Genomic DNA, 17,800 nt, shown 5'->3' with positions numbered 1-17,800 from the left:
CGTTACACCTCATTTAGCTAACTCACTGAGGAAAGGTTTCACTGTTGCGTACCTGTGAGGGGGTGAACCCGGACATCCTGAAAGCGGAGTGGACCAACGGCACCTCGGCCTTCAGCAGCATTTCCACATAATGAGCTGTACACCAGTAGACGGGGGGGATTCCCGACTCAGCTACTGCTGCAGGAACTCGGGCCTGTCACGACAAGCACACAGAGAAATGATCTGGATTGTGGAAAACTTTACAGCCGTAATTTATTAATAATGTTTGATATTACTTTATATTATTATATGATATTTTTAAACACAGAGAAACACGGGGCCAAATATTTGAAACCAACCTCCATTCTGAGTAGAAAGTCCTGCTTTGTGTGCACAGATGTGTGCGTCGACAATCATCATGTTCTCCCCTTAATTTCGTCTCTGCCTCTTAATTATTCGTGGCCTTTCTGTTCTCTGTGATATTGACTAAACAACATTGTGCAGATGGAGGCTAACTGCTGTGTGGAGAATCCATCTGCATTTAAAAACACTCTGAGCCCATATCGCACATTCACTCGAGTCCAATTCAGCTGTAATTGACTTAGATGAGAGACGACAAGATGACAGAGTTGGACGTAATGACAGCAGAACTTCATCTCAGCACCTGAGCTCCCCTGCAATTTAGCACAATTGGAACTAGACTTCATTGTGGACTTCTTCCCTTCAGTTGAACTTCCTTGTACTCATTTTTACCATCATTTCTCTCTCAGTCGACCTCCGCCCACTCGTCCTACTCCTCCTCTTAGATCATTAAACATGCTGTTTGGTTTTCGCCGTGTGGAAAAATAAACTCGGAGAGTCAACTGAAATCGTGTTAAGATTCATCCTAATGTTTTCTCTGCTGCACCTCAGCTGTCATATCTGAAATGCTGTGTATGAAAGAGTGGGATGAAATGAGGACAAGGCAGAGACTGAATTTCTCAAATGTACAAATACACGAGATGGAAAGTTAAGCTCAAATTAAATTTTTAGCAGACATGAATGGGGCCTCTTTAATCACATTACTATAAACACAGCTTTACATAAAAATAAAACCAATAAAAACTTGAGCTTACAGAAGTATGGAAGTTGGTTCAGCACAAATTGAAGAATAGATGTTATTACAAAGACACGTGATCCATAAATGTTTCTGTAGATATATCGAAAGAAGGATGTTAACTGATGATCACTGTTCAAACAAGCTGCCTGTTGTATTTATTTATCATGTTATATTTAAGATTTGGGCCAAACTAACGATTCCTTTCCAATACCAATTAATCCAAACCTAACTGATTTCATAAAAACTCACAAATTCCCAAAACCAAATCTCTCAAATATTCATTCATCTATTTAGTTTTGTTTCGTATATAAAGTGAACTCTTGGAAATGTAGAAAAAGATTCTCAAAATATTGCTGATTGATCGATTGATTTCTTCTGAGCGACGTTGAATTTATGTTTCACACTAAATTAGACCAAAAGCTGTGACCGTTGCTGCCATTTTGACTTCCTGCAGATTTAGCTCCAGCCACAGATGGTTTTTGTCAGTGTGCGAACTTGTGTGAGTGTTTCCACCGTACTCACAGAGGCGTGTATCGCTGCGGGCCAGATGAATGCGGAGGCGAGCAGAGAGGACAGGTTGAGTAATAAATGTAGAGATCGGTCCGCGTCTCCAGACATGATGAGGAAAACTGTGGAGGCCAGCCAGTCGTGCCCCATGTAACCGTCCTGCTGTGTGACTGGTGAGCAGAGTTAAAGAGCCGAACAGCTGAGAGATCGACGTTCCAGACTAAAGTTAACACAAGTGCTACAGTGGCAACTTCCCTTTGACACAGATTTAATGAACAGCTTAAACAAGACTGGGTTCCACATGAAAATGTTTAAATATGTTTGGTATGTATTTAATTATTAATTAAAGATCTGTAAAGTCTGACTGAAGGGGCGTAACAGATCATTCCAGTCAACAGCAGGTGATATAAACAGAATAAATAATAACACTTTATTTCAAAACTGTCTTTTAAGTCATTTGTCAACGCGGCAGAGGAATCAGAATCATATGTTGTGTTAAATAAATCTAATAGCACTTTACTGTGAAACGACACAGACACCAGTGAGCACATAATGCTGTGACAGTTAATTAACCCTGATACTCCAGACCATTATTTCATCGCTGGAAAACACTTCAAAGTGTCAACATCTGATTTGTCTGCAGAACTTCAGCCAGCTGGATTCATTCGTCACAGGTGGCAGCTCTGCGTTGGAAACACCAGCAACCAAGAGAATAAAAAAAATAAATAAATAAAAAGACTTTTTAGTTCATTTTCAGGGAACCACTGAATATATAACGGCTCTGATATGTGAGAGCACGATACGGCTCAACTATAGAAAACAACTGAAGGTTAATGACACCTGCTGCTTTTTGTTTTCTGTGCCATATTTTAACGTTTGAAGAACAAACAGATTTCATTCGATATCTGCCCTTGAAACATCTATATTGTAGCAGCATTTAAAACACGCCTCGGAAACACACAGGAACTTCATATTTCTCCAAACAAGAGATCATTTCCAAATAAACTCAAAACTATTTTCTTTGAAATCGAGGAGACAACAGTGGAGCAACTGAATAAGACGGATTCCGTTTTATGTGTAACTGTGAACAGCTTTTTGTCGCTGAGTGCTGCGGCCCTTTGTGTTGGATATTTTGTCGAACCATTCGTTCATAACACAATTAAGCCGATGTTGTTGATGAAAGTCCTAAAATTGTTCATTAAAATTTGAGGGAACTGAAGCCATGACTTAGAAGAGACGTTATTGTGAACTTTTGTTAGTTAATCACACTTTACCTGACTAATTTATTTTTGATTCTGATCCAACTTTATGCTTTGGAGTGAAAATAACTGCAGTTAAAAGGAAAAAGTGAGTCTGCGGATGGATTCAAACATGTAACCACCATGCAACCGTACGATGAGGGATTTTAATCACCGGCTCATTTATCAGTAACAAGCCCATCCTGTGAAGCATCTCTGCATGCTCTTTGAAACTGATTGACAGAAAAGCCTCATCCATTTGTAATATACTCTGTCAAGACTTCAGTTTGAATTATAAAGAATTATAAATAAAGAAGACCCAATGGGAGCGAGGCCATCTTCATCTACCATGACTCAAAACAACACAAATGAAACTTGGAAAGCTCCCGTTTAAATTAAAAAAAAAAAAAAGGACACCATTTTAAAAGCCAGCTCCTCTTCTGACTGTGAGCTGTTGAAATCAGACACACAACTACAAAGATTTTACTGAGAAGCGTATTAGAATACTATTTGAATCAGATCCTGCACACCTTTTTTTTTTTTTTTTAGTTTTACCTTTTCCCTACTGACGTGCCCACACGCTGATCTGAGTGCGAGGAGCTTCACAGCCGGACTTATCATGTTTGACTGTGCAAATACAAAGATGACACAAAGACAGCTGAACTGTTGATCGGCAGGTGGACACTTTCTGTCCATGCTTGTCTGAATTATCAAAATTCCACTGGTTCGTTTAAAGAGACGTGAAGTGAAATATTTCCCTGCTTTAGTGAAGGAAAGGATACTGAGCTCTGTAGAAAGTTTAACTCTCTGTGAGGATAAGAAGATCTTAATGTGCTTCATTAGCAGCGTCAAGTCGTGCACAGCGTCGTCTTTGATCAACTGGAGGTAGCTGCCGTACCTGTGGATTTAAAACATAACACCACTCAGATGCAGGTCAGGGGCTTCAGAGAAGGGCAGGTTGATGGGCTGCAGCAGAAGAAACCTGTTGGGGACTCAGATATGAGGCTGACGGAGCACTGAGCTACTGCCTGACAGACCAATCCCTGTTCTAACGCTGCAGCCCGGAGTATTGTTGTCAACCTTATCTACTGTTCATGCCGCAGTCGACCATCTATGGCTGCCTGAAGAAGACGATACGATGTCGGAGGACAGAAAAAACACTTTACAGACCTGAGACAGATGTTGATCCCCAGCTGTTCCACAGATGATAATCCGGCGCTCTTGACGCTCTTCTCCTCCGCTGTAAAAGGAGGAGATTAAAGTTGAGAGGTGGCTGTTATCAAAATAAGACAGTTCACACAGAGGTGATGAGAAAGGGAAGTTCGACTTGGTTTTGTTTGGAGGGAAATGCGTTCCAGATAACTAACAGGCTTTCTCCTTCTGAAGGTACTACAGATGCCATCATTTCTACTTGGCGGTTTTATAGCTGTTGATTAATTGTGATGTTTGCATGGTGCCGTGGTAACACCCACAGTTGGCAGCATTTGGATGCTTTGGAACGGGGGAGTCACAGAAATTTTGAGCATTATGAGAAAACTCTTTATGTCAGGGTTCAATTTGCAGACTCACAATGCCACACAACAGCAGCTGACAATGCTGGAGCAGGACAACTGTGGATCCATATGCCGAAAATTTGAGCAGACTTTTTGACTATCACTCTCCGGCTGCTCTCATGGGCTCTTACTTAGCGCCATTAAGTGTGCAGAATCATAAAAAATATATTAGTTTTTTGGAGTTACAGTTGTGATTGTGCAGCAAGAACAATAAATGAAGCATTAGCAATAACCGCAGGAGGGGACATATCTTGTTTTGGAGGATGTTTCCACAGTTTCCTGACTTTGGGGAGAAAAAAGATATTATTACATTTGTGCTAATGCATCCCTCGCTTCAGACGGTTTGCGGTAAGAGGATAAAAACGTTATCCAGACTGCAGTGATGTCACGAAAACCTCGAATCCAATTTACAGGCTAATGGCGCAGAACTACTGAAGGGAAATGATAATATGGTGGCTGTAATTTACACATCAAAGCCGTAATTCAATATCGTTAATATTGAAATATCAGAGCTGGATGGTGTAGATTAATAACTGGGCATCAAATCTTGTATTAATTGAGTGAAAATAGCTTTTGATGAGGGAATGAAGCAGCACCAGGACAACTAGCTCTGTATTTCCTCTCTCACCCTCTCCTCACATATTAACATCTCTAAAAATCTCTCACTGATGGCAATTACTGTCTAATGAAGATGAATGCTCTCTTGTTATATTTATTCCCTCCCTCCCCGCTCTTCTCTCCTCCTCTCCTCTTCTCTCTCCAGCTTTGTGCCACCAGAGTCAATTTTACAGTTTGTAATAACTATAATCACACCCATTTAACTTTTGTAAAAAAAAAAAAAAAAAGTCACTTTTAAAATATGGGACATGCGATGCATCTCTGACATTAGTGATTAAAATCTGCTCTTAATTGCCACGTGAAGCACCTGCGAGAAAGAGTCATATCAGGAATCTGCAGCTCTCGGTTGTTTCTGATGGTTTCTGTCCCCTGAGCTTTAGATAAATTAAAACTGAATCCTCAAAACAAAGAAGCCTGCAGAATTAAAGGCTTAGCAGTGAGGCATTGTTATGAGACACATAATGAGAAAAACCTTTAAGACGAGAAGCCTGCATGGGCCTTACATGTGAGCTGCATTGGAAATAAATATGACGCTTCTTCTTTTACATGGAAAACAATGTGACTGTATTTAAAGCTGCAGAACAACTGAGCTGCTGGATTTTCACTTGAGATGGTTCCCTGAAATTCTGTTTCCAAGGTCAAGAAGGATTTTGTGCTGCATTTTCATTCTAAGTCTAAGAGGGGAGCTCCTTTGGTGGTAAAAATTAATAAACAAATAAAGGTTGAAGGTTAAAAATATATATATTCTGCCTTCTTTTCACTGCTTTTCTATTTTTAACAAGCTGTGCTGTCATGGAATAAGAAGCCGGTTCAGCTTTAAAGTAGGCCAAGATGGAGTTGAGGTGTTTGTCTGGTTTAAATCAACGAGCACAGGGCTCTTTAACCAGAGCTAATATGTGTAGAAACAATCTATTGAAAATTAGATTTATTTCAGAAAGAGTAGATCACAAGCCGGGCCATTGAGATGTTACCCTCGTAAAGAAAGAGCTCTGTCTCCGTCTCCGCTCGCCCCAATTTCGACAGGCAGGTGAATTAAATGAGATAGCAGGACAGACGGCTTCGGGAGTCAGAAGCGTGAGGAGATACAACCCCGAACGGCGAGCTGACAGAGGTTAATACTCGGCAAATGAGTCTGCTCTCTCCATACAATGGGAGCATTGAAGTAGGGCAGAGAGGCTGAGACTGTAGCCGACGTAAATCAAACACACACACACGCGCGCACACACAAACAGTACTAGTCACTGGCAGATTGCAGGACTGGTCCTTGTCGGTCTCCTTAGAGACGATGTGATAGGAGGAAAATTAGACGATAAAATGGAATAGCTGTGTGTGAGAATACCAAACAGACGGGACACTGAGAACCTTTTTCCTAAAACAATGAAAGGATGTTGAGACTAATACGGCAGTTTCATGACTCTTGGAGATGGTTTATGTTTTAGAAAGCCGCCTCGAAGCGACACGTCCAACAGAAACAGATGACATCATACTCGACTGCTCGTCAGGCTCTTTTAGTGTCTGTTGTGATTTGTTTGTTTCACCTCAGTTCTCATTTTGGCTAATAATTTGATTCATTGGAACTTTATTGGACACCAGATTGAATTAGTTTTATGCATCATTTCCCCAGACTACTTTTAAGTCCTGGCCAGAATTTATTAGTATTTATTTTTTTATATCTAAATACTGACAACAACCTTGTGTGTAAAATCTCACAGCAACATTCCCACATAATTAATCTGTATCAGTGAAATTAAGTAAATAGGTTTGGCTGCTCCAGAAAATAAAAAAAAGGTAATGAAATGAAAATAATCAACAACTTTGAATTGTTAGTGAACTGAAATAAATGAATCATTAAAAGAAACACTTGGAATTAAGATCGGAGGAGACAGGCCTCCGCACTGATACCCACACAGCTGCGATAAAAGACCTTCAACACACTACAGGGAAACATTTCATTCCTAAATGGAAGAGGGCAAGTCTCGCTGCTTATTGGAAGATGCATAATAAATAAAAACACACTTAACACATTATGCATGAGCTTTTTAGTTACTATTATTTATTATTTACACTGCAGGCAGATGCTGCGGCCAGTGAAGCCAAACTCTCACCGCAAGTGACTACGAGTCCTCGAATTCAAAACATCTCATCCGACTAAAGTGTTCCACGCTCAGATATTCTCTCCACAAACATACAAAAGCCTCAAATACCGCACAATATTTCAGGAATATTTCATTACTTGGGAAAACCAGCTCAGGATCATCGAATGCTATCGAAAGGTTTAAGTGGTTTTTAATATGTTGTGTCAGGTTTATGTACATTATGAGATAATGTAGTTCTTACGAGAGTTAATCTTCTCGTAAACAAAGGCACTTCAAGTCAAGCCAGGTCAAATTTTTATCTCTATGCCTCCAGTTCACAACTGGACCTCCTCAATAGAAATGATTTACAGGAACCCAACAATTCCCACCAGGAGCAGCGTTCGATGACAGCGGTGAGGAAAAACTTCCTTTTAAGAGCCAGAAACGTCAAGAAGAAAAACACTCAGAGCGGCCAGCTGTCCGCTTGATCGATTGGGTCGGAGAGAACAGGGAAGAGGATCACGAGCACTTATAGTAATGAGAGCAGCAATAATCGTGTTAAAGGTCACTGTGGTGCTACAAAATATATCAGTATAATTATCTGTGACCAAACAAATCCAGACATGTTTAAGAAACACTGCTGACAGCTGACAGAACTCTTTATTGCAGTGACTCTTTTTAATTTCTCATCTACAAGTAAGAGTTTTAACAGTTTGTCCACGAACCCCAGCTGATTTTTTTCAGTTCTTTTATCACATTTTTTATGGCACAAAATCAAAACTGCAGGGCAGACGTTGCAGTTTGTAGCTGTTGCGCTGTTATATTTCATGTTGTTGCAGTATTTCCCACCCACTTTTCTTCTTACAGAACCTTCAGTTGATGTCAGATAAAAGTTCAAAGCTTAGATTGAGTGTAAATTAAAGACCAGGGTTAAATAAAGTGCCTGGGATCTGACTATCACCTGTTAGCTTTTATGTATTCTATTTCATCTGCCATGATGTAAATCCACACATTTTTTTGATGTGGCTGATGTCTAACTCTATTCCGAATCTGCCAATTTAAACCTGAAAAATTAGGTTTTTACAGCTATCGTAATAAAAACACAGCTCAAAAGGTTTAATATTGTCATTAAGTAAGAGAAAAGCTTTGACTGCAGCCAAAGGGATTGCATGAAAATCAATTAAATTCCAAAAGTGAGACATATCTAATGTGTTTGACTGGCTCAGTAAGACCTTCTGACAATATTTAGTTATACTGAGTTGTTGGCTCAGTCTGAACAGGGAGGTAAGAGCGCTCTGCCGTTTGATCCTCACTCAGATGACCTATATAAGACCTCGCTGTATCTCCTGTAGTGCTCCTTTATTAAGTCCATGGAACATTTAGTTCTTGTTGCTGTACACCTGCTGGGTTTTTTTGCCCTACATTAATCCATTAAAGGTGAATTTGACTCTCTGTCTGATCCCTGCTTTGGGTTTATTGCTTCCACAGCCTTAAGCAGTGACGGCCTCATAATTATGGATGTTGTTAATCAGTGTCAGATGATTGCTGAGACACCAAAATGTTATTTAAGATCAGATACAAAGTACCATAGATTTGTTTTCATTATTTTCACCAATGGGATTGCTTAATACGGGAAGTACTAAGGCAATGATTATTGAAGCCCATATGGAAAATATCAAATTAAATTCATTGATCTCTCGCTGAGGGGATCTGCTGATGAATATAACTCTGGCAGGACTCTTGTTTGTTGTTATAAGACCTGGTATAAGACCTGATGTGGAATATGTGCATATTTATAAAAGAATATGTACATTACCAGCACTTCTTTACCTTGAGGCTAAATTACAGTTTGCAACATTTGGTATTCACTAATTAGCAACTTTTCTTTCGGGCTAGCATCAGTATGATCCAGTTGTTGAGCTCACTGAGCATTCAAATCCTTTCAATCACTTTTGGGTTAAAAAAGCTGCCCCGGATGACATTTCCATCCTCCGCATGACACTGAGGAGCTGTGACAACAAAGACACCAGAGTCCTCGACATCTCTCAAACACTTCCATCCAATCTCAGACGAGCCACCGATGCAGAGCTTTATCTACCTCAGTGACCTCCACCCAAGAGAAAAAATCCTTTTCATTTTCACTTCTGACATTTTGCCATCAGACCTGCTGATAGCCAACAATTTACAATGATTTCACTTAGCTGTCCCTGAATGTAGAAGCTGTAGGAAACCTGGCAGGAAGGTCACGTCAGTCATTTGTGTTTCAATGAAGGCGCTAAAATCTGTCAACTCCTGAGAGGCGTCACATGAACTTCAGAAACTTTCACCCCCAACAACCGATGAACCAGTGTAGTAGCTGTTAGTTATCAATTAATAATAAAAATAATTAATTTATTTTGTCATCACACCAAACGCTCTTTGGGCCAAGTCTGAGTCCACCCCGGTCAGTAAGATGTGTTAAGGCCACGGCAGTAAGGCTGAATTAATGTGATGTGATCTCAGTGGGATGCCATCAGAATAAATTTGTGAAAGATATAGCTAAAGCAATCAAACTATTTCAACCTGATTATCCAAACCCAGAAAGTCCCAGGAAGATGAAGGTGGAGGCAGAAATTGCAACCCAAAGACGAAGAGTCTGGCTCACTTCGCCCTTTAGTTATTTTTCTCTTGTCTAAATTGTCAGGAGAGAAACTGAATGTGTTGCTCTTCAACACTGACCTTTGTACTGCGCTGGAGAGAAGAAGCACTCTGCGGCAGTGTTGGATAGATGGGTCACAACCTTCTCCAGAAGGTCAGCCAGCACTGAGGGGGAAAACAGACACACACCTTATATTTATGCTAGAGCAGCAACAGTAAATACAATGATGAATGAAAATCCAACATACAGGTTAAAAAAACGTCACATTTTTGCTCTGCTTCTTGATTGTTCACTGGGATTAAAAGCAAATGCAGCTTTCAAAAAAGATTCTGTCACGTATTGAGACGAGCGTCAGATTACTCTTTGTTAATATGCATCCAGTCAATTTACAGCTTCTCTGGTCCTGATTAACCCTGAGCGAGCCCAGACAAGTCTCTGAGTGTCATATCACACCGCTGCAAAAAGAGGAGGGAAACGCTGTTTAATGAGGCTGATGAAGGTAACTGACTTAAGCCTCATTTCACAGGCATTCTCAGCTTACTTAGGCTGATGTTATCTGCTTTAATCAAAATTAAATAAACCCTTTCAATAAGACATTTCTATGTTAATGTCCTACATTGACTACAACACAATGTGCCGACACTCTTCAGCATGTAAATGACTCATTTCACAGCATATTTCTCGTCGGATTCCCAATTTAACTCCATATTTGCATTTTGATTCATCCATTACTTTAATTTAGTTGTAGTAACTACTGACATAATTGTGTGTGCGGCTGCTGACAGTTTAAAGAAATCCTACAGAATATTTAACCAATTGATCAATTAAGTATATAATTTTTCCCAGCCTGTACCTCATCATTCTGAAAGTACAATCCACAGTCATTGAGAATAACGGCACAATTTTTCAGATGCTTTTTTTTTTTTTTTTTAAACCATTAAATATGTGAAAATAATGACGTCCATGTGGGGATTCTTGAGTTTTATGGTTATTTTGTAGGCTGTATTTTGCAAAAAGCATATGTTGGGAAATATAGTTTTACTATAAGTGCTCCCTAATTTGTATGAAAACTTGCATATACTCAAACGCATATTATTATAGAAAGTGGGAGCACCAGTTTGGATCCAGTTCAAGCTGAATACATCACATCTTATCTGAAAGGAAAACTCTGTGTGGCCCCTCACATATATCAAAGCTATATCAAACTACTCTATGATGGCATTCAAAGATATTTTCCATAAAAACTTTCATCTTAAGGGCTAAATGAGATCGGATGTTAGTGAAGTCATGTTCATTTTAACATCCAACAAACGAACCGTCGGTTCAGAAAGCACAATGAGCGCTGATCACAACCACTCGCAGGACTCCGAGGCGAGTCTGACTCTGAGCTCCCGTCAATGTATCTCATTGACATGCTGTTGAGGAAGAACGATTAAGCAATCAATAGGCTTACAAGATAGCGAGGGATTGAACATGCAAACAGTTCTAATCATGAGTGTTTTGATGAAGAGATAGTACAGTTAATCATTTTCGTCTATGGGCTCCGATTCAGAGCATTATCACACACAAGCACTAATCACAGCATCCTCATAAGCGGCCCAAGATGTAAGTAAATGTTCAATAAATTACCTAGGACGTAGGTTAATGTAGTCGTCAGCCCATAAAAGCTACAATTTCCGTCGCTGAATGTTTCTTAAAGAATTAAAAGTCAAGTTGTGTGTGATTAATGACGTGCCAAATAAAATAGCACTTCTGCAGCGGAGGGGAGATACATCTTGATCACAGTCTTCCAGTGAAAAGCTTTAAATTAACACAGCCGAGCAGCGAGTGGATGCTTTTATCGGCTGAGTTCAACAGTGTCCGGATGAAAGGAGGCAATCACAGTAAGGTAAGTGCGTTAATGACAAGGTTGTGAGTCCTCCTTCATTTGAATGTATTTTTGTTCCTCTCCAAGCATGGCTATTTACTCCTACGTAGGGAAGGTAGGCATCGATGCCATTTCGTAGCGGCTGTCAATGCCTGTGATGAGGAGTTCTTAAAATATTAGCAGTCTTAATGCAGCTATTAATGCAGTCTTGATGAAGAGGTGCACCTGCAGCACAATAAATACATCAGCACACAATGTGGTTAAGTTCAGGATCCACAGAGCAGTACGGTAGTCTATGTGTAGTTTTATATGAAACTAATCTCATGAAAGTCTAAAAGAACATCCAGTTGCTTCACTCTTGGCCGACTCATTTGACACCAAGTAAGCTGCAGACGTGCCTGCTGCATGTTCTGCACAGTAAATACTGACTGTGCACAAAAAAAAAAAATAAAAAAAAAATATCATACTATGTCCTTTTTTCCAAGTTGATCTGGTTCCTGATGCTGATCAGTCCATCAGGGCACAACAGGCTCCAGGCCCCATATGTTGCTTAGTGATGTTATTATATAACATGTTTCACACTCACAGCTGGTGGATTATTATATTCAGATGCCATTATAACCAGCTGACTTAATACTGGCTGGTTGTTTTATGTCATTGTTTATATTACTGTCTCTTTGCTCTAATGAAATAAAACACAGGCCCTGTTTACACTTCACCTCACAAGTCTTGGGCAGACTAGACAGTTATACAATCTAAAATAAAATCTTAGGAGTCGTCTGAAGAGGTGTAAATTCATCTGTCTATCCAAGACACAAGCACGATCTTTATTCATCCCAAAGTGTAGCCCTGCCAATAAGATGTCGGAAAGCAGCAGCTGCGTTCATCTATCTCCTGATAAGTTTGGCCACTAAATGGTTTATAGTTGTAAGAAGCTCACCCTTTCCGGTCAGGACGCTGGGTTTGGAGGTCATGACTTTACAGTACAGCCTGCGGCAGATCACCATCCAGCTCTCTTCGCTCTTCGTGTCTTTGGATGACACGATAAACGCGCTGATCTCAGAGTCTGTGGAGGCAGAAGAACACTCCAGGTGAATAATACAGCGATGCGCCTGATAGTAATTGCAACTGCGGGAACATCTCTCCTACCCTGTTGGGTGTGAAGGACCTTCGGTGGGTCCAGGGTGTAGCAGGGAGGTGGAGGGTAGGTTGAAAACATCGGCCAGGGGTACGGATCTCCACCCTGGAGTGAACAGAGAAAGAAACGCCATAAATATTTCACCACCTTGTTTAACCTCAGTGAAATTATGAGAAACAATGCTTCTGTTTTGGATTTTATGTCAGTGATACCAGTGCACTTCGAAGCTCCGTGATTCATGATATTTGTCTTGTTTTCTTTGATTTATTCCTGCACTGCTCTGACTCGACAGATGTTCAGGCTGCTGATGCATTTTTTGTGTTATTGATGGTCCATTATGCATCATAAATTATTTGTTTGTAATTAGATATACCCCCCCCAAAAAAACAAAACTGTGGTGACAGTGTTTGATGACAGCGTTTCAAAAGTGTGGAAACTATGAGCAGTGCAATTAAGCAGTGATGAGTAGATGAATTATTCACTGAGTAATCCTTTCGCTCTGAGCTGCTATCCTTTCATCACAATATGTGTTTATTTGCATGCCATCAACTCTTTCCTTTCCACATTCTTTATAACCCACCATTTGTTTTTGCCTTCATTACGCTTGTCATAACTTATTTCTTAAGAACCAAAACTTCTAGTCATCATTTGGCATGTGAGTCAAGTGCTGCTGGTGTTCAGAAAGCAGGGTTCTTTATCCAATTATCTCGGCTCCTGGCTCATGATTATCCCTGACAGTATTTGGCCTGCCATTCAGGTGATGTGCTTCGCTTACAACGTTTGAGAAAGGTGCAGAGTCCAGAATAGCAAACAATATTTAATTTCCCACCGAAAAAACTATTGGAATAATAATAATTTTTCATTGATATCTTGTATAAATGTTTTTGCACTATATGTAATTTAATCTAAACTTTTTTTTTTTTTTATTTTGGGGATATTTGGACTATGAAAAAAATATTAGAAAGTGTTAAATGATGTGTCACTAAACCAAATTCCTATTTAAGCTCTTTTTGACATCATGTGAGGGCCCAAAAGTCTCCTGGTGAAACAATTCTTTTAAGGTTATTGTTATCTTTGTCATACGGACCACACAAAAACATTGAAAAGAAATGAAACGTGAAGACTCAATGTTCAAGAACATTTAAATGCATGCACACATACAACATGAGACATAATAGACAATTTAAACAGTGATTTAGACAATAATGAGGTGCTCCGTCAGGGAGTGATTAAGATATTGTACATGTAATATAATGTAATAATAAAATACAGTAGCAGTAGATAAAAATGTAGTAAAAGCAGTTGGACAGTGTGTCATTTGTAGACTTTTTTTGTAACAGTGATGCCCTGCTTCTCATTTCTATCAATAAATGGGATTCATTAAGAAAGCTAACATTCAAAACCAGGCTGCAATAGAACCTAAAGAAAAGCTGACCTCTTGCAGGGCTCGAGGAGGCAGCCTTCTCTCAGACGGACCTCCGACCACACCGACACGAACCAGCACGTGATTCCTCTCCACTGACAGACTGTCTATGATGAACTCCCTGATGAGCGCATTAGAAAAACAAATTCATATCTTGACATAATAAATCTTGAGCCGTAAGCTACAGTATGTGCAAGATAACCAAGGACCCAAAATTACTTGAGGAGAGTCTAATACTTCTTTCGACTGCAATTATATTATTTTTAAAGACACGGTCATGCAAGTAAAAATCAGAGCCAAATCTCTTATACCCAATTTAAGTGTCACTCAAACAAGTGACTTCAAAAAGTCAAGAAATGCAAAGCAAAAGCAAAGAGTTTAAGGCCTGTGAATGACTGTGACTGTATGATTGCTGCAAGGTAAGGTAGAGAAGAAAGAGAATAGGTTGCCATGTTGAATTTCAGATAAGATCAGAGACCATTACAAATTATAAAAGCACTTTGGGGTCGAAGAGTGCCAGCCTTGGTAGATAGTTCCCATATCTGAGGCAATTTGGACTTGAAATTGGTAATAAAAAGGGAACCCTTCTTCATCTTCTTGTACGATGCCATTTCCAAGAGCCTGTTTGGTACAAAATAGAATTTGCATACATTTTTCAGAATTAAAAAAAAAATATATAAAAAAATAAAAAAAAAGTCACATCAGTCGTGGCTCAAACAACTAAAGTGAAGTGAAATGTGTCGATTTTCCTTATAAAGTACTTTGGGTGATTTTGAATGCCTTTGTCCCCTTTTTCAGTCCGACTTTTTTAATATCAAAGAGCCGAAACAATTAAAGGAAATGAATAATGAAGAGTGAGATGGCGAAAAATAAAGTTCAGATGACATTGAACAGCAGAGAAAAGGGGGGAGGGAAAGGATGACAGTAATGGGAGCACGAGGGGAGGAAAAGGGAGGGAAGGGAGATGGCAGGATAAATAACAAGTCATCATTCTCCAAAATTGAGCCAGCACTCAGACATGCAGTGTGAGTTGGCATTTCAGGGACATTTCCATTCATAACCCATAACCATGGCTCTGCCGCACATCACAAAAGAGAGAGGGACTCTAGAACACCCACTTTTGGAAATGGCCTTTCCACTTTCTTTCTGCTTTATTTCTAATTTATTTGTGACAAGGCAAACAAACAAACAATTTCTCATCCAGAGGGATGATTAAATTTGAAAATGTTCTGTCATATCAGGATGATGCACAGAGGAGCCAAAAGCCTTTTCTGAATGAGTCCGGCAGAGATTGACAGAGCTGAGCATGCTCGCTGTGGAAGGTATTCAAATGTCTAAACGTCTGAAATAACTTCCCTCAGCTCAGCCCTGGAGTAAACTCAACTTTATAGTAAACAGTCTCGGGTAATGTCAAAGTGCAGGAAGCGTCATATGGGAATAGCTCAACCGTTTTATTTTTCCTTCCAAAATTAGATGAAAAGGTCAATAGTCTTCTCTAAAGACCTTGGCTGGATTTAAAATCTTAAATTAACATTTACATTTCTGGTTGTACAGATTAGGAAGAGAAGAGATATAAACTTTTTAATCCGTACGGTTTAAATTCAACATTGATATTGACAATCTAGCATCATTTACAAAAACAAAGCGTATAAGCATATTTCCCAAAATAATGAATTAACTGAGCGAAAGATTAGAAGATGTCAAACTATATTACACTATTTCATATTTGTGTGCTTTTCCAATTAAAGCTCAGTTAAGAACACCACAGTGCTTCAGTTAAATGCTTCCTACTTGACTCAGATGACAAACATTATGAAGAAGACGATAATGGAACAGCACCATGTTCCTCAAGATTTAATTTAGTCTCTCATGGAATTTATTAAAGTCAGCCCAAATGAGCTTTTCTTTTCTCCATGCTGCAAATTGTAAAGCTTAATCATGCTAACCTTTGAAAATGGAGCGGTGGGAAACAATGCAAAAGCTCTGACAACAACAACCCATTCAGAAGTATGTGTGTAAGTTCGTACCCCTCGCCGGCGTCCGGCTCCGTGGCGTTCTCCCTCTGACTCTGCAGCAGCATGGAGCAGATGGCGTACTGGCTCTCCAGCAGCAGGAACGAGTCCAGATTACAGCTGAGCACACTGAGCAGCCTTCATCAAACACAAACAAGAAAATACAGTGAAACAGAGGGAGGACTGGCGTTGTGAGAGACAGTAACAAGACAGTAGCAACGAACATCTAAGGCCGTAAGGTGGCATTAACCGTACAGCTGGGTCAAACCAAACCGTTCTGTTTCCTCTGGCCCTGCGTTCTGCAAGTGCAGGATCGCTCAACAATTTTTCATTCACCAGCTTGCTGTAGCCAATTGTAAGCTTTGTTAAGTATGAGCCCTTGGGAGCAACTTCATGGTTCATTTCGTTCAAGCAGGCTGTGAAGCTCCGGCGCTATTTAGAGAAACTTAAGACAACAAAGAGGCTGAGAAAGCTTTTTGTTTTATATGGTCCATTACCCGTGTAGGCGGGGGAGGCGGGCTTCGGAATATGTTTTAAGTGAGTATCAATGACTTTTTAACTTAAACATTACAGCTGATCATTGGTTTTATTTGGAATTTAGCTTATACGTTAAAAGAAAATCCCAAGAGCATCCTCACCATCTTCTCCCACGAGCACCAGAGCTCAACTTGATGAGAAAAACATGAGAAGACTGATCGGGCTCATTTATTAAACCTAAATGTGATTTCAAAGGAAGCTGTAAGCTATGATCATTTCAAACTAAAACGGTTTGGATATATATCTACCAAATACCAAACTAGGGCCATACATTTTTACATTTCTGTGAGTGTGCAGGCTGATCCTTGGCCAAGCTAGCTTCTCTCTGCTGCCTGTTTTTAACTCTACAGGACAAAATGCGATCTCTGGTTCCAGTAATGACTAATTTCCAATTATGAGTCAAGGGCTCATACATAGTGGCAAGAGTGTTCACCTTCTCCTTCAGCTCGCAGACAGGCAGCAAAGCAATCACTGCCAGCTCTCTCTCTTTTTTTTGGACCACGGAGACTCAGACAACAAATGTGAAAGTGTGAAATGTCAAGCATATTTTTGAGCATTGAAAGGCTTTTGAAAATTACTACTTCCCACTTTATCAAATTTCCATTTCAGTTTATAATTGTGCAAACGTATGTCTTCTTAGCTTAGCAGCATTTAGTTGTGTGTGCTATTTGGCGCGCGTGCGTGCGTGTGCATTCATCCTTGTGAAAAATATATCTCCTTTAAAGCAGCTGTCTCGTTTCCTGATGTGCTGGGCAGTTAGTCAGGCTTTGGCTTAACTGACGACTCCACTCACTCATTTTGACAGCAGCACGGCAAGACGCTGAGAATCCGTCATGCCTACTGACCCCGCACAGTTTGAAAGAAAGAACGAGGAACCAGACCAGCTCCCAAACCTCGTAGCCTGCAGGAGTTTCCATTCTCAGGCTCCAATTAACGATTGTCTCTTGATTGCTGTTTTATGTCTGTTTCATTCGTGAATAAACTTATTAATCTTTGCCTCACAAGATGTTCCCATGACACCTCTCCAGCATTCCAGCGCGACCTTCAAAAGCTTAAAGTCAAGGTCCAACACTTGGCTGACAACAAATCGTTTCATTGTTACACAACACTGATATG

At 39.9% G+C, this 17,800-nt stretch overlaps 1 protein-coding gene across 4 annotated transcripts in view; it reads right to left on the bottom strand.

Annotated features, from left to right (window-relative positions):
* Positions 1–17,800, bottom strand: part of tbc1d32 (TBC1 domain family, member 32) — a 51,381-nt gene that overhangs the window by 10,875 nt on the left and 22,706 nt on the right. For all 4 annotated transcript variants that reach the window (XR_003840478.1, XR_003840476.1, XR_003840477.1 and 1 more), the window contains exons 24-32: positions 16,163–16,285; positions 14,148–14,256; positions 12,724–12,817; positions 12,515–12,640; positions 9,788–9,871; positions 3,994–4,063; positions 3,606–3,721; positions 1,601–1,755; positions 53–193 (exon numbers count right to left, since the gene is read on the bottom strand). Coding sequence is in view for 1 of the 4 variants with exons in the window: in XM_029496655.1 (XP_029352515.1) it covers positions 53–193; positions 1,601–1,755; positions 3,606–3,721; positions 3,994–4,063; positions 9,788–9,871; positions 12,515–12,640; positions 12,724–12,817; positions 14,148–14,256; positions 16,163–16,285 (1,018 nt within the window). In the remaining 3 variants the exon portion in view is untranslated. The remainder of the gene's footprint in view (positions 1–52; positions 194–1,600; positions 1,756–3,605; positions 3,722–3,993; positions 4,064–9,787; positions 9,872–12,514; positions 12,641–12,723; positions 12,818–14,147; positions 14,257–16,162; positions 16,286–17,800) is intronic.

This window comes from Echeneis naucrates, chromosome 24 (assembly GCF_900963305.1).
Source record: "Echeneis naucrates chromosome 24, fEcheNa1.1, whole genome shotgun sequence".
In the NCBI taxonomy this organism is placed as follows: Eukaryota; Metazoa; Chordata; class Actinopteri; order Carangiformes; family Echeneidae; genus Echeneis; species Echeneis naucrates.
Note: the sequence above shows the minus strand (reverse complement) of the source record. Positions and strands in the feature narration are given on the sequence as shown.